Consider the following 23,735-nt stretch of genomic DNA (forward strand, 5'->3'; position numbering starts at 1 on the left):
ATGAATGAATACATATGATAGATGAATATTGTAATAAATGGGATGAATGAAATAGAATAATCAAATGAAATAAAACAAGAAACAAGTGTATGTTTCTATCCAGATCTATCAAACATTATGCTTTTTCGGTTGAAGCTCAATCACTCGAAAAATATTTTTATCAGATTTTCACCCAAGAAACATACACGTCTCTGATATAAATGAACAATTAGAGTGTGTTTCTAGAACGTAGGGGGGAGCACGGGGCACAAACGCGGGGTTAACTGTAACATATGTTTTTCATAGCTAGACAGGGTTGTGCTTTCGGTCTTTCAGTTTTGATGTATGTTCCTAGAGATATTGGACAAAGTTTTGGCAGCATGAAAGTTCATTTCTTCATCTTTTTTTTTTTTAGAATTCTTCTTTTAACTGTGTAAATCACCAATCCAACCTTATTATCTTAATCACTTTCTTGTTTCTAACACATAACATGTCAGATACTCCTAGCAACTGTTATCCAAGCTTCGAAAAATGTTTACACAACTGGGTTAGTTGTAACAATCCCAGTCTGTGAAAACACTTTAAGATTAAAACAATGTAAATTCCATAAACTGAAATCCTAACTGAAATCACTATATTAGCCAGAGTAATAATTGACAATTATGATTTTATGTTATTATTTGGCAGCATTTTATCATAGGCCTAAACCTTTTTATATGTATTGATTAGGGCTGTGCAATTAATCACAATCGCAAAAAAAATGCGATTTGAGCACATTCGATTTCTAAATCGCACAAAGCTGCGTTTTTATTAATTAATTTATAACTCCGAATACTAAAACGGTGTTGTGCGCATGTTTAAGATGTTAACCAATCAGAGCTCACTCTGCGAACTTCGCAAAATACGAAAAAAGCTGAGAGGGACAAGAACAAAATAGGCGAACGGGAGGAATCGATATAAAATATGGATGCAGGTCAGAATAGAAATGATTTGCTGCCAAAAAGAAATTCAACATCAGTCGTATGGGAGTATTTTGGATTTAGGAGAGAAGATGTGTCAGAGAGCAAGGTAATCTGCAAGATCTGTGAAATGATTATTGCAACGAAACGGGGCAATCCAACAAACCTGTTCCAACACTTAAAACAGCGGCATAAAAAACTATATGATCAATGCATGTCAACAAAGTCCGTCTAACCTAACAAAAGCACACATCACAGCCAGGCTGAACAAGTATCCATCGTTGAAGCATTTGCAGGCGTAACGTCTTATGAGAAAGGATCAAAACGCCACCAGGAAATTACCGAAGCGATCACCTATCACATTTGCAAAGACATGATGCCTGCGTACATCGGCAGTAAAGACGGTTTCCGAATATTAATACAAACACTCGACAAAAGATACCAGCTGGCCTCGCGCACTCATTTCACATGAGTTGTTATTCCTGAAATGTATGAGAAATGTAAGGCAGGCGTTGAATGTGAACTTAAGCAAGTAAAATAAGCCACGACCACAGATTTGTGGTCCAGCAGAACGATGGAGCCTTATATGAGCAGCGAAATGTGTGCAGTGAAATACAATTTTAAAGTTTATTTTTGGAATATAGGTAAGTTAACCAGAATTTATTTTATGTTGTCCGTTTTAAAGACATTTATTTAAAGTTGTTTTACTGTTAATACTATGTTATTCTTTTGTGGAATGTTTTGTTATGCACTTCTGGTGCACTGAGTACATTTAGAATGTTACATGCTTGAAAAAGTAAAAAGAAAATCCAAAATCGCAAATAAAATCGCAATTGCAATATTCCTTATAAAAATCGCAATGTGATTATTTTGTCCATATTGCACAGCCCTAGTATTGATGCAGGGCTCCAGACTGCGACCAAATGGTCGCATTTTGCGACCAAAATTTTAGAGTGTGCGACTGAATTTTACATCCAGTCGCACATTTGCTACCAGTAAATTTGCCTCCCCCACCCTCCGTATTTTTTTATACATTAAACGTGGAAGGGGCACGTCAATGATCAATGAAATAATCAATGAGACGCGAGCGCACACGCACGCAAACACACACACTCGCACACGCACACACTCGCAAACATACTCATGAGACGCGAGCACACACTCGCGTTTCATTGAGTGATGCCTGTCTGTGAGGCGGCCAATGCGTGTGAGAAGAATAGGGAATGGCCACTGTAAGTGGCTGAAATGCGTGGAGGGGGAGGGGCCTAGAGATAATCGAGCGCGCGTAAACATCTGTGGGAAGGAAACGGAGACAAATATCATCACAACCTGATATGTGCGTGTGTCTGAGCTATGAGAAAGCGAACTATTGATTCGTTCATCCGACCTGCGGCTAGTGTACCAGTGCCAGAGTCTACAGTGTCACCATCGGATGATGATGCAGAGTCAGAGGTTGGTGTGGCGAAAAAAAGTCACATTGTAACTGTGAAATGACCGAAAGGTTACTAAGCACTTTGTTACTAAGCACTTTTTTTATTCTGAGTGTATGGTATTTTGTTTACTATATGTACTGTCATGACAGCGATGGTGCTGTCAGTTTACCTTGTTGTTGCATCTTCAAAAGTGCAGAATAAAATGTGACACTGAATTTGAAACAGCACATTGTGATTTCTGCATCTATTATTAAAGTATTTATTAGTAATACAGTGGAAATTAGTAGATTTGGTTAGCATGTTGATTTACGGTATGTGCCCCTAAATTTTCTGGTTGTGCACCTAAAATTTTCAGTTGGGGGCCACTGTGCTCCTAGTGAAAAAAGTTAGTCTGGAGCCCTGTGATGTATAATAGAAGGATGGTTGAGTGAGGGATGGCTGGATGATCGATCTGTGTATATCTGTTCATTATAGATAGATGTACAGACAATATCCACCTTTAGTTTATAGACACAATTATATTGTATTATTTTTTAGTTTTTTTAGCAGGTATTACAACTAACCTTTCGTCTGTTACAATGAACCCCACCCATTGGATATGTTGTAACGTTTGCACTTCTGTCACTTTGGCTATAATTGGAACAAACTTTTGCGATGTCCGAACAGCTGTGATTATTTAACATACAGCACGTCTACTAATATCAGATTCGTGTCCTAAATAGGCTAAACACTCCTTTGAACCAACCAACTAACTTTAACAACTGAAATAACAATGAAAAGACTCACTATCTGAATCTTACGAATCAGTTACTCAAAACACCTTAGAACATGAGTGTACTTAGGTCATTTTAAGTATGATTTAGTCTAAATAATCCACAGTATTTAAGGTGTATTCACATAACAATGTGTGGTAAATGACCTATAAAATCATGTAGTTTAGAAAGGAAAGAGATGAAACCAGAACGAATCATACATTTTTGTTTGCTAGCTGCTAATTTAATTTAATTGTACGTTGTGAAAATAAGAACTGTTATTTAAAATATAGGATGGGTAATAATAGTTTACTTCTTAATGTCCTGTCATGCTGAATAATTTTATAGAGATAATATAAGTCTATAAATAAGTCTTGCAAATATAAATGAAGGCCAGTGGAAAAATGCAGTTTTTAATGCAAAGAGAGCAAGAAAGGAGGATAGTGAGACTGATGGGTAATAGACCTATCTGTGTCACATAATTTCATACCCATATAACTTGGAAAAGATTGTAAAACTAAACAACAACTGAATAAAACGCATTTTGCATTTATATTGGATTTATTGACTGAATTGGACTCACAGTTTAAGAATAGGGTACTTTTAACCACCACCACCGAAGACCAATTTTGACCAGGTTACTATATTTGCTGAATTTAGTTGACTCAGAATGTTGCTAGTATGTTGGTTTTAATTTATCACAATGTGATGCAGGGATTGAGATCACAGTTGACTAAGGGCGTTGTTGTGAAATCTAATCCGTTTGACTTCAGGTGTGTTTGGTTGAAGCTGTTAAACCAGAGTTCACTTTAACCCATGTTAGAGGTTCAGATTGTTGTGAGGTTAGATAAACCGCAGTAGATGATGTGTTATTGGTGTACAAATGCATTTCTCATAGCTGCATATTTTTACAGCAATCGGCTTAGCGAGCAGCTGGCATTCATTGCATCTTTTGCATACTTGCAATTTTTGTTTATTTTTTTCAGTGTGATTTGCATTTCCTTGCATTTTGATTTACTGCATTCCGTTTGAAAATGTCTTTTAACTGTAGAAGGGTTTGTTTTGATGAGTAGCATGATGGTCCTTTAAGGTTGTTATCATATCAACCACTTGTAAGATTTCTTGGCTGATGTTGAGACAACGTTTTAACTGCATCAGCCGTGAGGAGTTCATACAAGAGCCTCGTGTCAGTGGTCACATGGTTTTGTAGACTAGCACTTAGATCAAACAAATTGGCCTGTGCACAGTAAATTCATTCATAGCGCCCGACTCCTAGCACACAAGATAAGATTTAAAAAGAAAAAAGCCCTCAGTAGGGACAATGGCTGGGTTGTGTTTGGCTTCTCTCCAGAATTCAGCGACATGTAACATCAAATTATTTTTGTGGTCATCGCGTTGGCCATTACACATTTGTATTCATGCACGTTATTGTTTCCAAATGGATCATGTTGCATGTCGAACTCCAAAGAACAGCTTCATTTCTTTGTCGCGGACCGCTTCAAGGGTACCCGGGTCAGAACGATGTGTATTCGCCTCTTGTCTGTGTGATGGGGAGTGTCTCGCAGATGATTCTCTCCCTTAGGAGGTCAATCATTCACTCCGATGGCGCCCAGACCTCGCCGACCTCCCCGCGTCCCAATGGAGTGGTTTATGTATGCTGCACCTCCTCTATTAAATGTTTTATGAGCGTTGTGTCCAGACTGGAGGAGGTTGCAGGTGGACGTCATGGTGAATCTGGGTCATTGGTTAGAATTCTAAATGCAGCTCCCTGCTAGTGGAGAAATTGGCGTGTATGTGGAAGGGTCGCTGTCCTTTGATGAATTCTCAGTGTGCAGTCAAATGAAGGTGAGGGATTAATGTAGTCTTTGGCACAGACGGCTCTTTTACATCTCACTCGCTAGCCATCTGTTTCCATATCTACTGATCTTTAACAGTCATGGTCTTTGAGTAAAGTCAAACTCGACGTGACTCGAAGTGACAGACACTCAAGAGATGGTAGAGTTTTGATGTAAAGTTGTTCCCGCCTTTGATGTCGTGTCCGTTACAAAGACATTTTGTGCGCTTCTTAATGAACGGTCAAGTGCATTTAGGGGCAATTGAAGAGTTAAAAAGAGAAACTGAAAGTTGGATGAGATGCTGGAACCCTAGTTGTCTTCTAGCTAGTAATACTAGCGATTTGCGTTTGCTATCTAAAGTCATTTGGATCGGTGTTTCCATTTAGGTGCCAGTTGGTCTAGTTATTTATTTAGCCTGAGCTCTGAGTTTGATGCAACATGTTCATGTTATGTTGTTGCTTTGATCTGTTTCCAAGTCCTCAGAGTCCTCAGAATAACTGTCTTTTTTCAAGCTCTCAATTTTACACACAACTGAACCTCTCTTTACAACTTTAGCATCCTACCACCGCTTCGTTTTTGACGGCGGGGGTTCATGTTGTCGCTCCGCATTTCATTTTATCGAGTGGTGTAGATGACTAATTTATCACCTTGTCTCCCCCAGCCCCCTCGTAAGGGTCCACGCTTCTGTTGCGTGCTCGACCAGCTGCTTAGAGAGGCTGACTTAATGTGTATTTCTTCAGCCATTGTGTGGCGTTGCGATCTCTAGGGGCCGCCCCCCTGTCTTTGGTCTGTTGACCCATCAACTGTGCCCACATTCAATAGCCGCCCGTCCCTGAGGGACTCTCTCGCACAGGCTCTCCGTTTTAGCACGTCCTGTCTGAAGGACGTTCGGACTGTCGCCTTTTGTTCTTCTGCAAATATGATCAGAGCTTTATTCTCTTCGCTCTTGTGTCTAAAGCAGGAGACACATGTGCCGCTCGCCGGACTTATGGACTTTGGCAGGTCTATCAATCACACGCCCCATACATCACCCGTCCGGCCTTAGTAAACACAGCCTCCTTTCTGCTGTTTAAAGAAGGTATCTCTGAGCCAACAAGACCTTTTTGTAGGTTGCGAAATAGCGTTTGACATTGTTCTTTTAAAACAGATACGTTAGGATGTTTGCTTGGTTATTTAGTCACTTAAAGGTGCACTAAGCAGCTTATGTTCTCTGAATTATTGGTTTCCATGGCAACTTAGTCAGATCCGTGTTTGGCCGTTCTTGATGTTTATAAGCTAAATATCAATGCAATAATTTACCCCTCTTTCCTCTTGCAACATGTATAAGAAGCGGGGCGGGTAATGCTGGGTAGAAATGGACATGTAATGTAGATTACATAATCAAGTGATTGTAGTTGAGTTACTTTAGATTTTAAAATGATTGTGATTAAACCTCCTCATGAGATGGTCTGAATTTGGTTAGATTCAAATGGGTTTGTGTTTATTAAAGACTCCAAGGCTTTCTAAACATCCTTATTCCTCTCTAGGGGACTTGGTTCTTGTGTTGCACGTTAGAGACAGACAAGCTCCATAGAAATGTCTGTAATAAATTTCGGACCTTGTTTAGACCCCAGCTTTCACTTTATAACTGTTGTCGTGTGCAGAACGTGAACGTAAAGATCGTATGTAAACTTGGAGTCACGTTTCAGCTGTCATCGTGCGGGGTGAATGGCTTACATGCTTTCCTGATGGTTTAATAGAGGAAAGATGTCTCCGAACAGCTGCCAGAGCTCTGCGCTGTACGCTGGTGAATGCTAAAAAATAGACATTTTCATTTGAATGACTCAAAGCTTTTTAAGACTTAAAACAGACGTAAGTGGCATTTGATGGGACGGCATTATCGGACACTGTGTCTAGATTTCATAGTCCCCGGGTTGTTACGGTAAATGGTTCATTGTCGCTTCACAAGCGGAGGGCCGCTCGTAAACGTTATGCTGTTTTTTGTGTGGAAATGTATTCAGGGTGCTGAGCTGTTTTCGCGTCCCGTGGTGAACGGCCTTTGTTACTGTTTTGGTGCGAGATTGAAGCATTTCCTACCTACAGCTTTCAATCAATCAGCCTCTTTCTCTGAGATTTCCTCCTCCTCCGCTGCTTTTCTCTGCCGCAGGTTTTTCTCAAAGGTGGAGGGGAAACGTTGAAAAGAGGGATAAGAAAGCGCCAGTTTTACTGCTCTCCCTCACTTTTAACTGCAGCTCATTCTACCCTATGGTGCTTTTGTTGGGCCTCCCGCACCCCTGCCGAGCATTGTGGGAGAAATCCTCCCCAGCAAAGGCTTGTGGGAAAACTGTGTGTTCACTCATCAGGATTGACAAAATCAATAGGTTGGTGCACAAACAGGGTCCACAGGAATCCGAATAAAGGCGCAGTGAGAATTATACGTTTTGAGAAAACTGCACTTTTTTTGTTTGTCTGACTATAGAATGAAAGATGAGCTGCGTATGACATTTTTTCAACAACTGGAAAACTATCTGCTTTAAGGATAATTATATGTATAAAATGGTTGTGTATTTGTTTAATGGGAATATAGTAGTATTGATAAACAAATATATAGCCGTGGAAAAACTCAGGAGACCGTTCCGAATATTAATTTAATCAGCGTTTCTAGATGTATTGGGGTCATTCCAGTTCAACACTCTTAAAAAAAAAAAGGTGTTTCAAAAGGTTCTTATATGCCATTGGAGAACCTTTTGGTTCCATAAAGAACATTTAACATCTCAAGTACATTTCTGTTTCACAAAAGGTTCTTTGTGGCGAAAAAAGGCTCTTCAGATTATGAAAAAGTGGGAAAGATATGGATCTTTTAAGAACCTTTGGCTGAATGGTGCTTTGTGGAACCAAAAATGGTACTTCTATGGCATCGCTGTGAAGAAACTTTTAAGCACCTTTATTTTTAAGAGTAAATGTCTGTTAAGTTTTAAACAAAATCAAACCGCATGAGTGACAAAATCAACCAACAGCAATGTGATAGACTGACATCATGAAAACTGTGAGAAAAATCCAGGTAATCACATAAAACAATTAATTTTATTTTTCCTAAATACATGTACAAATATTACTCACATATTGCTAAAAAGTGAAATATCAGTAGTTGAAATATCATAGATTCATAGTTATCATAGTATCATAGCATCATATCTCAACTGATACATTTTGTCTGATAGCTGGTATGTTTTCAACTTCTACTGAATGAAAATAATGACCAGACTTGCAAATCAATGCTGAGAAAAGCTCGATTTCTGATGAAGTTGAGTGACAGATAATTGGTATTGAGCTGTAAATCTGGTTTTGACCACTCAAGGTTAGATGTATGTCAGACCTCTTTGTCTCATAATCTGATTTAGAAGGACACATTTAAATGATTGCTTAAAGAATTTGTGGCTCCGTAATACTTTGAAATGACATTTTTTGAGGTATAAATGGCTAGACATTTTTAGCTGAATCAAACTGTAAGCTGTTTACTAAAATATAAGTTTGCTTAATACACAGACCCTGGTGTAATGTGGTGAAAGAACGGTGCATTTGTGTGTGTGTGTGTCTTCAGACACTATTTTGATATCCATTATATTTAGCTAATGCAACATGACAGAGAGAGAGAGACTATCTCATAATACAACTCGTGGAGCGAGAGAGACACAGAGAGTGTGAGTGATATACTGGATGTTTAACTGGACAGTTAAGCATCAGATCCAGTTGAAAACACGAACATATCGTGCTTATCAGTTCATTGTAAGAGACAGTGTGGTGTTTGCAGCAAACATTCTTGTGCAGAGACATTTCTAAACACTCGGCTTCTTGCTCTGACATTACATTTTCCCTAAACTACAGTTCCATGTCAATTCTTTCTCAGCTCTTCTGTAGCCCAAGGGCTGTCGTCCATCACCTCATCTGCTCAACAAACACAGAAAACCATTCATACATGTCACAACTCATTCAGTCTACAACAAAAACATTTATATGTAACCCTCCCACCACACACGCTGTTGATCAACGCATCTAGCAGATTCCTTGTCCAATTCTATTTGATGAATTTGTTTATTCATTTGTTTTGTAACCTGTTGACGTTTCCTGCGATTGCTTTAGTTTTGCTTGTCTAGTCTCTGCTCTATTTAAAGCAAGCGCACCCATCTGTGTTGAAGGAATTCTTCTGACAGATATTCTTGTGAGCAAACACCGTCTCCATCAGAACAGCTGATAATTTGAGCTATTTAAAACGCAGCAGCCCCCCATCAGTAATTATTTCCATACCACTATCATATCCTCGCGTGTGGAGTCATGATTTTGTTTTCGAATTGACCGAACATTTGTTTATTCAATGACACACAGAGGTAAAACATTAAAAAATTATGATTTTATTGGAGAATAAAACGTTTTATCAAAACAATAATTGGCTCAATCTTTAAAGTTCTCGTAAATTCTTCTGTGTATTTTGCAAAAAAAAATTAAGGACATCATTGTTGTGATATTGAATTAAAGCCGATTTGAAAACAGATGGTTGGTAAAGTAATAATTATTTTTTAGTCAGGTGATGCTCTTGTGTGTTGATGCCTTTAGTTCTAGTTATTTTGAAGGATGAGATGACGTGCATGAGGGTTGAAGTATGTTTGATTTTGGGGTAGTTGTAAGACGTACACATATTTTTAGAAATAAAGTTTACAACAAGTTCTGCAGATGCAAGTTTTTTTTTGAAAACCAAGTAAATTTTTTGATAGGAAATGAGTGGTTTTGATGAGTTGAGATGGACACATTTGTCTCTTCAGGTACCGCCGTACTTCTCTGTAACATTTCTGTTTCCAAGCACAAAGTCCCTCATATGGCACGCAAGTCTTCAATCTAAAGAAGATTTTTCCTTCATATTCACTGAACCCCTGCTAATACCAAAAAGCTTTTCATTTGACCACATGGCCCCTTCTGTTTCTTCCTGAAAGAGAGCGAGAAAGAAGCTTTAGGTGGGGTGAAAATATATAGTGTCCAAGTAACAGAGGAGCGTAACAATGAGTGTTAGACCCGGCCTGCAGGAGACTGGCCTTAAACCTCCGGTTTGGCCTCAGAATGTGTTTGAAGAACAGGTAAAGAATTGTGGGAACGCCACAGACTGAAGTCACAGTTAGCATTGAGATGCTTTTCCAAAACTTTCTAACTCGACAGGAACCATGAATCTCAGATATCAGATCAGTTGACCGTCCACGAAGTCCGCCTCCCTTCGTTCCGGTTGCTATGTCCGACAAGTTTTTTCGGCCTCAGCCTTGCGGTCCCAGTGTAAATGTGTGCACTCCCTGAGGAAAAAGTGAAGATTTTCTGGAAAAATGACACGCTGATTTCAGACAGAGGTCTTCAATGTGCATTCGCAGGATACATTCAGGATTTGAGATAAATGTAACAATAATTATACCTATATTTGCATCCAAACCAGCAGACGATTACTTTGCGTTAATTTTAAACTGTTGTGATGCAGTTGGCTACTACTGTCACACAAATAGATGTATAGCTAACCTAAATGTGGTGTATTTAGTGTTTATATTTACTTGGGAATTGGTAGTAATGAAAGTTTTAGAGAGAGTAACTTTGGGCAGAGTTTTGGTCGACCGTGATCCTTCTTTGTGAAAACGAAAGTAAACGTTTAAACATTAGTTCAGTACAGAAATAATAACAGTCCATCAGTCTTTTAAAGCGACCCTGCAACGATGTGTTCCTGTGCTCGATACACTCCCCCAGCAATCATACAGGTTTAGGAAAGTTTTTTTTCAAACATATAAAACTGTTTCGCAACAATTTTTCTTAGTCCCTTATTGGACAATATTCCTGGAAAAGCACGAGGCAAGGCCGTTGCTTTACAACTTCATTGCTAAAAACTTCTTTCCTTTAAAATGTCACTGCAAATGGTACTCTCTGAAGGTGCGTTCATCACAGGGATGCAAAGCATATCTTTCCAGTAATAAATGTAATTATATATCAGTAATATATCAACAAGCATTAAATTCCGCCTTAAAACACCACTTTATTTTTTTCATATTAATAAATCACCATAGCTCTATACGCCAAGCTTGTCGGACAAGCTTGTTTTATCGGACTTAATGTCGGTCAGTAATGGCAGCAAGGCCAAAAAATAGATCGCCTATCAATCAAACTATTTTTATAAATGTACTATTTTTAATCGCATTTGTAAAAAGTACTTTTTTTTAGAAAAGCTGAAAATAACAGAAAAGATGCTCTGTATTATTTCAGACCTTAAATACCACAAAGAAAACAAGTTCATATTCACTCTTAAGTAATACAACAATAATATTTCTACATAAATTTAGGAAAATATATATTTAAAACATTGTATGTGATATTCTGGATTTTGCCGTTTTCGTGTGTTTTATCATTCTGCCTCTCTTTCACATTGCTGCTTTGTAAATAAATGTACTTCCTCTCATTTATTTACTTTTTTATTGGAACATGATAGATGCACACAATGTTAAGATTATCCATAGCAAATATTTGCATTGCACAATGTGAGTTTTAACTCTAAATTAAGAAGTATAAGACACATTTCTTAAGTAACATGCTATGCATCATCATATCGGCCAGCTATTATTTTTAGGTATGTGAAATTAGTGCGGGAATTAATTATTGTCATTTTGCCCCAGCCATTCTTATTTTGGCTAGATGTGTACAAAATAAGGTCAGCCGAGGTCCTGAGAACACTTCATTACGCATCTTCCGTTTGGTTTGGTTTGTTTGTGTTGTGAGATTCAGCGCTGGAGATGATGCTGATGTTGGGTATGTGAGGCAGGGCCGGATGAATTGTTCCAGCACACCCATAGCAGGCAGCATTGTTCATCCGAGTCTTTGAGCGGAGGAAGACGGGAGCATTCACACGCCTCGCTCGGGTGTCCTGCTGGGCCTCTGTGGGAAAGACTCCTCTGCAGTTGATAAATTACATCTCCGCTATAATGCTGAAGAAAATGGGAAGAGAGCAGAGGTTGTCCAAAAAATAAAAGGTTGCGAAAAACCATTATCTCAAGCTTGCGAAAGAAATGCTTCATTTACTCCCGTTCATGTGACTGATGTTGTCCTGTGTAAAACACTACGAGATATCAGTAGTCCGGGTTTCTAAAAGCAGTCCAAACAACTCTGTTTAAAGTCTTCTGGAGTCAGATGATTTCTGTGATGCCGTTTGATCCTCTTGGCGCTTGACAGCCTGTGGTCACTATAAACTGGTGTTTTATGGAAAACGCTGAGTGAATATTCTGTACAATTCTCCCTTTGTATTCATCTGAGAAAATAGCAGCATACAAGCTGTGCAGAGACATGATGGGGAGGAAAAATAACGACGATAGACTATTCCTATCTCAAGAATCTTCTTTGTAAACGTTATCTTTTGAATTTCACTGACCAACACATTTATGGTTCTTGCTCTGAACTCAAGTGTGTGAAATAAGGTTGGTAACGGTGTACAAGTCTGCTTCTATACAGATATTCAAGAACGAGGTTGCTGGCGACATCGTGATTTCATGAACTCTGTCCAAGCCCGTGAGAGGCGAGAGATGAGCAGAAGTTCATATGAAACAACGCCGTCTTTGTGAGCCCAGCCGTGTCCTCGTGAAAACAAGCAACCTTCTGCTCTTCAACATCAAAGTGACTTAAGAACCGAGTGATATCAAATAATGGACAAACCTAGAGATTAGAAACACTTCTGTGCTGTGTCTACTTCACTTATTAGACAAATGGATATGTAGTGTTATTTTATGCATTTATAGAATAATGCACCTAAATTAAAATGGGATTGTGGGACTTTAGAAGTGCATTTGTGTTTTTATGTTTGTAGGAGACTAGGGCTCAAGTTTGATCTGCATCAGACGTGATGGTCTGACAGGTTGGTGACATTGAAACTTAAAGTTACAGTGTGTCATTTTTTTTTTTTAGGATCTATTGACAGAAATACAATATATACATAACCATGTGTTCAGAGGTGTATACAGACCTTATATAATGAAGCGTTATGTTTTTATTACCTTAGAATGAGCTAATTTATCTACATGGACCGCGGGTCCTCTTACATGGAATTCTCTGTTGTTCTTACAGCAGCACTAAACGGACAAACTGCTCTACAGAATCAGTAAAGAAGACAAAATGTGACATCTTAGGGGCGATTCGCATCTCGGATCTTTTGTGCCTGCAAGTTCGTTATTTTAATTGTAAACACGCAGCAGCAGTGTGCAAATAGGGAGCGCAACATCGAGTTGGAAATAGTTAAACTTTTTAGAGTGCCGTGTGCGTACCGCGGGTCACTTGACTAGAGAAAGCGGCGCGGCTCGAGTTTTCCATTCGGTTTTAGATGAGAAATGTGAATCGCCCCTTAGTCTTGTGTCACCCACCGTAGTGCTTCGAAAGGGAGGGGTGGAGTGAGCAGTTTGTTGCAAAGTTGGTTGCTCACCGCTAGATGTCGCTAAATTTAATACACTGGATCTTTAAATAGAGGAAGCTGGCTAGTATATTTGATTTTGAAAAAGATTTTGTATGCATAAATGATATATCACAACCTCTCATACATAATTCCTTTTTGTTTGCCAATGTAGGCCAAAGCTAAAAACTCTATTTTTTTTATGGTAATGTTAAATAGTATGTATGTTCTGAATTTGCATGACCGATGAACCGAAATTCTTAACATTCTTGCCCCCCGGTTCATACTGGTTTAGTTGTCTGAGAGCAGCTGTCACAGGCTTTTCTCTTACAGACTGAGACTGAATTGCTACTGACTGCTGTGGATTTCAATTCAGTTTCATGTGTAAAGCACTTTTCACAATGTATTGTTCCAAAGCAGCTTTACAAAGAATGGTGCTGTAGAAATCCCAGTGAACAAGCCAAAGGCGACAGTCGCTAAGAAAAACTCCCTATGATTATTAGGCCGAAGAATAAAGAACGCTTGAATAATTTCTCTCCCTACAAACCGCCAACAATTCTGTGGTTCTGCGTGAGCGGCCTGCACACTTCATCACAATTCAACGGCTGGAGATCTTTCTGCTCGAGCTCTGTCTGAAACGGCAGATTCCTCATGTTGTTTAAACAAAGGTAAACTAGGGGCAGAACAAGAACACAATCAATTAAAACTCTGTTTGACATGTTGAATAATGGCCGAATGCAAGTGATTTGCGGTTTTCCGGTTTGTGCTAAAAACTTTTCTGTTCACTTAATTACACCGTGAACTGGCTCTGTCTGTGTTTGTCTGTATGCTGAGATAGATAAACGCATCCCCACGACTAAAATCTAATAGCGAGTGGTGATCGGCCGTTGAAGCGAGACTGCCGTGACAAGAAGCAATGTCCTGTGGTCAAGTATAATGATGACGAACAGACGCGGGCTGGCTTTATTGTATGCTTCTTGTACTTAAGTGATAATGTCGAAAATGCCGAATTTGGCACATCAAAAATGTATTTTTACAGTGAATACAAAAGCAGCAAGTTTGCTCTCAGCACATGCAGTAAGAGCGTCTACAGCATGACACCAAGGTCCGTTTAACAAAAGTCATGCCACTCGGCGGCCTATCAGACAACTATTTATGTCATAGCAAGAGCACAACCAAGCAGCTATAATGCATTGCATAAGCATAAAAAAACACTTTAATGTGCCAAAGCCATCTGAACTGAACCGAAAACCAAGGTGCGTATTGAACCGTGGGTGAGCTGTATTGTTGCCAACCTAGTTTATACCGATCCTGCTTCAGCCGCGGCTCGTGAAACAATACATCGAAAGACAATTACTGTCGGATTTTAACGCGCACGGTTCCCATCGAACATGCCTGCTATCTCTTTAGTAAGCACATGCACACACATGCCTTTTACCCAAACACTGGAGTCATCATCACTCAGTATGTGGCCCAGATACAGCTGCCTTCAAACACTCTTTGTGTGACATGGTACATTAGCTGTGTTTAAAGAAGACGGGATTTAGCTCTTCATTCACCTTCACACAAGTGCTGATGGATCAAACCACACACTGCAGGTGGATGATTTTAGCTTTTGAAACCAAATGTTCTGACGTGACTTGTGTTGTATAGAAAAGTTTAACGGTTAGAGGTCGGCAAGTTTGTCTTTTTGTATGGCTTGGCTTTTTAGGGGGGAGGAGGTCTTTGGGTATCTAGAACTAGCCGCTAACCCTGATGTCCGTCTTAAATTGAGGCTTCTAACGTTACGTTTTTTGTCTTTCATGTTTATGGCACCAGTTCATCCCCCATCTATCCCATCAGCCCACTGACTGTACCTCAAATGTGGCCTGGAGGAGCCAAGCTCATTAAAAATGGCTGGCTGTGATGGAAAACAACTGACATTTACAGACGAGCCCTCTCTTTTTTCCTCCCCGATCTCTCGTTCTTTCTAACCCACTCGATACGTTCACGTCCCCTCCCTTTTACTGTACTCCATCATTCAAAACTACAATTCTGCTCTCGGCGGCTAGCATAGGATAACCTAAAATGTATTTTTCCATTTTCTCTAGGGACATGAACATCCAGATTTAGAGGTTCTGGTACATTTTATACCCGCGCTTAAGCCAAAAGCTGTGGATCCTTTCACCCAAACTTAAAGAGACTGAACATTTCAAATTTTTTGTGTTTTTCCACTGAACTAGGAAAATGGCGTACAAACAGAAAAGAGTTTATCCCGGCTTCATGTCAAACGTCACGTTACGTTTTAGTGCATCAGGATGTTATGATCCTATCACAAACAGAGCACCACAGTGTTTATATTCTTCGGGGAAATTATGGTATTAGATTCAACAACTATGGCAAATTAGATATTTTTAAGATCTGCACCTCTTTGAACAATAGGAACATTATGTCAAAATTATGTCAACACCGATGACTATTTTACAGAAATGTTCAAACCCAAGTCATTGATAGGCTTTACGGTAGAAATTAGTTATGAACCTTTCGAAAAATTATAGCTGTATTCCTTTCATAAAGCAAAGAATGTTTTCTATAAGTAAGTAAGTTTTCTTCTTTTGAACTGTTGCAATTCTTCATAGTGATGAAGAAATGAAGAGTTGATTTGCTATAGACGGTTTCATCTAAACAACATGAACAAACGTTACTGCACATACGCACTTTTGAGACCCCAATTTAACTTCCGGTACACATTCACAAACAATCGAGTGCCTGTAGATTATTTCTAATAAAAATCAAAAGAATCCAAGAAGGAACCGGTCACTTGGCTAAACTTGTCTCTCCCATATTTTTAATTTGGACTGCGATACCAAGCTCAACCTCTAGATGTCAATGTACCATACGGATTCTTTAAATGTGTCTATACTACTGTACCGGACCTATTAAAAAAAAAATATATTTATAAATATATATATATATATATATAAAACGAACATACAAAAAAATCAACTAATCGTTTATTTAATACAATCATTATACAGTAAAATAATAATACAGATTAATATGAACATAAATAAAATATAAATAGTAACATTATTAGACACTTCTCTCGCTGCGTATCTGAGATCATCTGCTGACGGATCTCTGGAAAGATGCGATGAGATGAGGAGTCTGTGGTCGAGTGCTAATCCGATGGGATAGAAATGACAGAGGACTGCAGTATTGGCATTTTGGTGGCAGTATCTGTAGCGCACCCGTGGAGAGATTCTAGACGTAGATCTTTTCATCAAACGAAGGCCTGGAGATGAAAAGATGTTGTGGATTTTTCAAGTACAGGCAGACAGAATGCAAAGTTCTTATTGTTGATGTGATCTCTCTTAATTGCTCTCTTCAGCTCAGCCGTGTTTGTCCTCTTTCAGTGAAGATAAGATGTGAATCACCCAGGTGGGTTAAGCTCACCTTTGTGCTGACTAAATCTTCTTTATCTCTGCCCTGATTACTGCATTTTTACTCCACCTGCACACACAGTGAGTGTAAAGTGTTAAAACCCCTTTATTCTAACCGTCTCGGTTTCTGTAGGATGACATTAGCCCGGCATTGACTGTGTACATGAACGCTTTGTATTTCAAAACAAATCCATTTGGTTCTTCTGTGGGTACTCTGAACTCTGCGTGTGTAACACATTATTTCTCCTTGTGTGAGCCTTCCCATCATGTCCGAAAAAGTGCCAATGAAACGTTCTCCTCAAGTCCGCACATTAAAGATTTAAAAGCTTCTAACGCTTGTAAACACGTTATATCCTCTGACTGACTCATCTTCACAAAGAACCCTGATCTGTAGATTCAAGGATGCCTTCATGCTTCCAAACCATTTCCAGTCAGGAAGAGGCCTCTGTGATGTTTCCAGGTTTTTCCAGCCAGTTTTCCAGGTCTTTGCATTGGCACCGCTCAATCTCGACAGGTTTGTTGGAGTTGGATGATTTGGATGTTAGTCTGCACAGACAGGTCTGTTCACTTTGTACCGCCGCCGTACCAGATGAACTGACACATCAAGTTTTAGAAGAGCCCGAACAATTAGATGAATCACACGATCGACTTAAAAATCATTATATGAATGAATAATTGTATACAGTTTGACAACAAGCATCCAAATACTTTTAAACTGTTTGTAGATTGTTTCATCTGCCAAATGCATGTAAATCAAACCTAATTTTTGCGACAGTTCGTTGTCATATTTTAAAGACATACTTCTGGCTTTGATGTTTTGTTGTGAAGTGTATTCAGACATTAATTTGAGAGCCCGTAGTGTCCAAACATTTTCGGGGCGATTGTGCAAATGAGCATGTTTGTATTTTATCTCTGATGTTGTTTCTGCGTTCCTATGATTTTAAGTCTAGCAGTTTTTGTATTTTGAAACAGAACTGGCAAGTCTTTAAAGCACACATGATAAATGTCTTGCTCCATTTAGTGGCTAAACATGGCATTATAACTCAATGTCCCACAAGAGATGGCCTGTAATTATTTCAGTGAGTAAAAGAGAAGCCCAGATCCGTGCGGTTCGCTCAGCTGGCTTCCTCGTGTTTTCTTTCTCTCTGTGAAGCCTTGGTTTCACTTCTCTAGATGTTGTGATCCTTATACCATATAACAATGTGAACTCGTACAAATAGGTAAAAAAATACTGCACATGAAGATGCTCTAAAACTACAACATGATCTTAAATCAAGTCAGACGTGCTTAACCACACGTTTGACAGAAGTGTGGCGGACCGGAACAGTTATTAACAAAATTGACTGCTTTTATTCATGAAACTTTTCCTGACCTCATTTGGAAATGTTTTTGAGCTCAGAGGAACTTGGAAGGGTTGAAGGTTTTGAACACATTTTGTGGCGAGTTGTGTAATGGTCATTTTGGTTTGAACCAATTGGATGTTTCGTTGTGCGCCACCGGTCAAAAGTTTGCCCGCAGACACCCACTCTTTCTTTTATTGCCATTTATACTCAAAAAATCTGTAAAATAATTAATATGGACGTCTACTATAGGACACTATGGAGCACTTTCCCGAACAGGGCTTAATTCCCAGACTAATTTAAATGTTAAAGGTGTCTTGATCGAAAACAATTTTCACTGACATGTCTAAAAATATAACGATTTAAATATCCTAATTTCATAAAGGCTTAGTCCTGGTTTAAGATAATCCCTGTCTGGAGACCGCCCCCATGTAACTCATTTTTTTCATTGTTTCATTTATAATATTATTTACTAAGCAAGGTTATTTTAGTTTACAAAAAAGTTCATTGAAATAGAAATAAAATATTGACTTATAGTTTATTGAAAAACTTGAAAAATTGAAATTTCTACTCAAAAATAAACTGAAATATGTTTAAAGCTCTACATTTATAATAATAAAAAAATAGTTATCTGATATAGCAACAGAAAAAATTAACAAATAAATTACAAAAGCATACAGCAAAATTGCTAAAACTTGAACTAAAATTAACACAAAAATTTAAGATCTAAAGATAAAGCTCATTTAAAACCTAAATTAAACTAAATGAAATTAAAATCCAAAACTATAATAACTATAGTACTAAGTGTAACGCTATGCTCAGCTCACGCTTCAATATAATACACAATACTGTGCTGTGCTTACGATTACGATTGTATTACGGTACTAGTAAAAAATTCATTTGAAACTGATAGATTTCCCCCCCAAAACATTAACCATTTTTTGTTCTGGAATTGACTATATTCAAGCTTTAATTCAAACACTTTTCTGAAAACTAAAAGACTGAATAGATCTGTCACTGAAAACTAAAACAAAATATGAAGTATTATTTCATTTAAGAATACATTGCCATTGTCTACGATTCATATCTCAACAGGTCTACTATGCTATAAAGGCATTTTTATGCATTTTTTGCTTTGCACACACACTCATCTGATTGGCTGAGATTGATTTTGTTGTGTGTGTGTGTGTGTGTTTGTCGTGTTGTATCTGGTGTGGACAGACAAACTACTTGCTGCTTGAATCTTATCCTTTCCTGTCTGGTTAGGACACCAAGGAAGACCAAAAATGCATTCTTTTCATTTCTGTGGATTAAAGGTTAAAACTGAGTAAGGTGCCGTTGGAACTGATCTCGAGCTGAAAAGAAGTGATTCTGTCTCTTCATGTGATTTATAAGTCAGGCTTTCATAAGAGTCCCTCATTGTGTGGGCTTTGTGTGTGTGTGTGCATAATATAAAACGTGTGTTATGAATCCCATGATGTGTGAACACATAACCTCACACTCATTCGCTGCTTGTGTGGACAAACAGGTTTCATGGCTTATCACTTTTATGTTTTATATAGCACAACAGAGCCCACTTATTCAGTGGATTTTGCTCCGAAATATATATTTTTTCAAACTACACCAAGACCAAACTGATGTCACTCACTGTGAAGTACAAAAGTATTGTGGAGAAATGAACTTAGACTGTGTATTTAAAAGTTGATAGCTTTCTAATAGGTTAAGTTGAATGAATAACATGAAATATATTTGACAGGATGTACTGAACGTGAGCGTGTATGTTTGTGTTGTAGGTGTGTTAAGTGCTGCAGAATGCTCATGTGGAAGGAATCACTTCACTTGTGCAGTCAGCGCGTTTGGAGAGTGCACATGTATCCCTGCGCAGTGGCAGTGCGACGGCGACAATGACTGCGGTGATCACAGCGACGAGGACGGCTGCAGTAAGTCAAAACACATGTTTTATTGGGACAAAATGATTTTATGCCACTGGTTCTCAAACTTTTTCACATCTTTGGTTAGAGTGCATCAATTTCCGCCCCCCCATATAAAAACTTATAACCCTAAACATATAACTTTTTTAAACCAAAACATATTCAGTCACAATGCTGGAACGTCAATACTTTTGATTGGTGGTCTTATTTTTCTGATCTTTGATTTATGATACATTTCTATATTTCATATAAGGCAACAAAATCTGTGGTCCCCAGGATCTAACTTTGGGCCCCCCCAAGGTCCCCAATTTGAGAACCATTAATTAAAAAATCATTTAATAATTAATAATTTATTAGCTAGTTGTTTATTAAGCTGTTGGAATTAAAATTATGTCGATGTAAATGACACTGGCAGAATTCCATGCAAATGATTTGCTTTTATTCAGTGTCTCGTTTGGGGTTGATTTATAAATGATTGAGCTGTCAAGATCATTTCTTATTTGCAACCTTAAATGTGAACCAATGCACCATAACCAGATATAATGACATAACACACACACATGTAGGGTGCTACATGTGTGTGTGTTATTTACATTTAGTCATTCAGCAGACGCTTTTATTCAGAGCGACTTCCAGATTGGGTACAAATTGGAAGCAATTGGGACAACATAAGGACAACAAAAAGCAACCAGTGCAACCAGTGTTATGTCTTTATATCTGGTTATGGTGTATTGGTTAACATTTAATTTTTTTGGGGGAAATGCAAATTCTTTGTGTGTGTCCTCATCAGGCGTGTATGAAAGAGAATTCACAGATGTCTATTCAAGTGTCTTTCAGAAGGATTTTGCTCGGGGCTAATTGTCATGGCAACACACCTTTTTTCTGTCAACCAACCCGAGGAGGTTTTTTTTTGGGAACTGTATTTTGAAGCGCTATAGGGAGTTATTTCGCCTAAAATGACAATTCTTTCAGTTTACAATCTCATGTTGGTCTTCTGTAGAAAACCGAATGTCCAGCAGTTAGATTTACATGCTGTGAACAAATATGTGAAATATTGTTTTCTGTACTTTAATAATGCTTAAATGTTGTTTTATGAGGTAAAATTGTTGAGTCCACATTTGTTTTATTCGGCACGAGCAGTGGACATTCTGCTACACAAAATAATGAGAATTTCATAGAATTTTCTACAAATCTAACATTCCTGAGAGACTGGTATGGTATTGGAGCTCATCTCACGGTGAGGTGAAAGTATGCATCGGTCTGTTGGACGTCTGCCATGACCGTCTCACAAAGAGTTGAAAGTTTGTGCTGGTGTTTGGAGCTCTTCCAGGAATCAGATGAAATGAGACGTGTGTCATGACAAACCTCACACAATGTTTGTTTAATATCATTACAGGCTATAGATCATTTGTTATTTTCAATTGTTACAACTGCATTCTGTCTCAGAAACTTTGTTTCGGTCGGATGTATGCCGTGTAAAATATGTGATTTGGATGAATTTTGCACCATATGCTGTTTGAAATCAACAGAGGACATGCTGTTTCTGCTTAAATGAGCCGTGTACAACACAGAAGTGTATGGAATACTATATCATACAGGGCTGTAGGTTCACTTTTCTTACACATAGCACCGGTGCTACAGAGGTTTTAAAGTTTTGTAGAACGGGCCAAACTGTAGTACCAGAAGATCATCTGTTATCATCTTTAAAAAAAAAATAAGTGCAGGTCATCACATAAATAGTCAGGTAACTTAAAAAAGGACATTAACGTTATAGAAATGGATGAATTAGGACTATTTAATTTTTACCAAATTAGTGTTTTATTTTTTCTGTATTTTTAATGATTTACTATACAGTAGAAAATACATTTGTTCATAAAAAATACTGTAAACTATAGTACTTACAACAGTAAACTGCAGTAAATGTACTAAAGTATACTACAGTGTTTACTATATTTAAATGTATTACAAGTTAATTATTTTATCATCTGGTTCAAATTAAGCAGACCTTTATTTTGGCGGGTCGTCGCATAGACACTTGAGTTTCATTGTGTTTGACAGTAGCTTCACTCAAACAGTGAATTGCTCGTAAAATAAACTCAGAACAACTCTGTGGATAATAATATTGTTTATTTTATTATGTGTAATGTTTGAATGAAATGATTTCTCTGTGTCTGTCCTGCAGTACTGCCCACCTGCTCGCCGCTGGACTTTCACTGTGATAATGGGAAATGTATTCGACGCTCGTGGTTGTGTGACGGAGACAATGATTGTGAGGATGACTCGGATGAACAGGACTGTCGTGAGTACATGTCATACATGAAGTTTCGAGATGAAAACCGTGATTCATGATGCTTCGATCTGTGTTTGTAGTGAACTACCAGATTTTCTCACATTGAACTAGTGCAACAACAGCTTGTGCTTTCTCATATTTTGTCACGTCAATCATTTTTGTTTCCACTGTTTCATTAATTATAGACAAAAGTATTTGAGCAATAACATCACACCAGACATGATAAATAGATTCAGCGTTGCCCAGTGGATTTGCACAGAAATCCAAACTTGCATGTGCCCAAAAACACGTTTGTGTTTTGCTGTTTACATGAGTCTGATGCGTATAGTAAATGACATGCACATCTGAATTATTACGCATCAAATCAGTTGACAACTACCAGATTATAGAACAGGTTTTTTTGAGCGTCTGTAAGAACCAAAATAAAATCTAAAACTGTTGCATAGCAGTCCTCACCATAAAGAAAGAAAGAAACCGTGTTTGTTTACAGCAGTGAGAGAAACAAAATCAGTGAGATGGTTTGATGTCTGACCCATATTTCAGAGCTCTTAGGGGGGGCTCTCGTCATGGGGGGTCTGTCTGCCTTAAGCTCTCCATGAATTTTTCATCCGCCTGCTTTGTAAGTGTCTCAGCACCGCGGTCCCCTGCTCATTATTTCAGGCTTCTCTCCTCTCACTTTTGCTGTCGGGCTGTATTTGTTATTTTATTATTTCAACAGTAGGAGGAAATAATTCATGTGTCCTGTGAATTAGGGCCATGAAATAAGAACGAGATGCAGACAGCAGGAGGTGAGATGTTGCTGAGGGATGTTGTGTCGAAACTTCTTCTTTCTTTGACATACCGTTGGGAACCTCCAGCACACCTCAGATCTATCATTTACTCATTTGTTTAATGTATTAGTATAGTATCCAATCTTTTAAAGAGAACAACAAAATCCTCACAATCTTAAGCATTACGGTTCAGGCTGAAGATTAGATTGGTGCTGTAAAGTCTTGAAATGGTTTGAATTCAACCCACAAAATGTTTGTCTATCTGTCGCATGTCCTACATTAACTGAGTTCACATCAGGGGTTTTGTGTGTTTATTTGCTTGTTATTTGCCAAAATATTTCAAGCTTTACGTTTGTTTAGCAGATGTTTGACAAAAGTTGGCATTGTAGGCCCATTTATTGTAGGTTTTTTGGTTTTGTAGAGGAAACTTTCACGACTTGATGAAGAGATGAACTGATGTAGATTACACCCCTTTGTAAAGCTATACTTGGGTCACAAATATGTTGTTGTTATGTTGAGATGCAGTAAATGAGCCGTTCATGTAATGCTGTTGCTGGAGTGTCAGGTGAAGTTTTCCTGTGATGTGAAACAGATGGAGA

General features: G+C 38.3%; 1 protein-coding gene across 4 annotated transcripts in view; it reads left to right on the plus strand.

The window, feature by feature from the left end:
• lrp4 (low density lipoprotein receptor-related protein 4) overlaps positions 1-23,735 on the plus strand; it is a 72,935-nt gene that overhangs the window by 14,899 nt on the left and 34,301 nt on the right. For all 4 annotated transcript variants that reach the window (XM_056749215.1, XM_056749234.1, XM_056749225.1 and 1 more), the window contains exons 2-3: positions 19,939-20,085; positions 22,259-22,375. In XM_056749215.1, coding sequence (XP_056605193.1) covers positions 19,939-20,085; positions 22,259-22,375 — 264 coding nt within the window. The remainder of the gene's footprint in view (positions 1-19,938; positions 20,086-22,258; positions 22,376-23,735) is intronic.

Source organism: Triplophysa dalaica, chromosome 1 (assembly GCF_015846415.1).
Source record: "Triplophysa dalaica isolate WHDGS20190420 chromosome 1, ASM1584641v1, whole genome shotgun sequence".
Classification (NCBI taxonomy): Eukaryota; Metazoa; Chordata; class Actinopteri; order Cypriniformes; family Nemacheilidae; genus Triplophysa; species Triplophysa dalaica.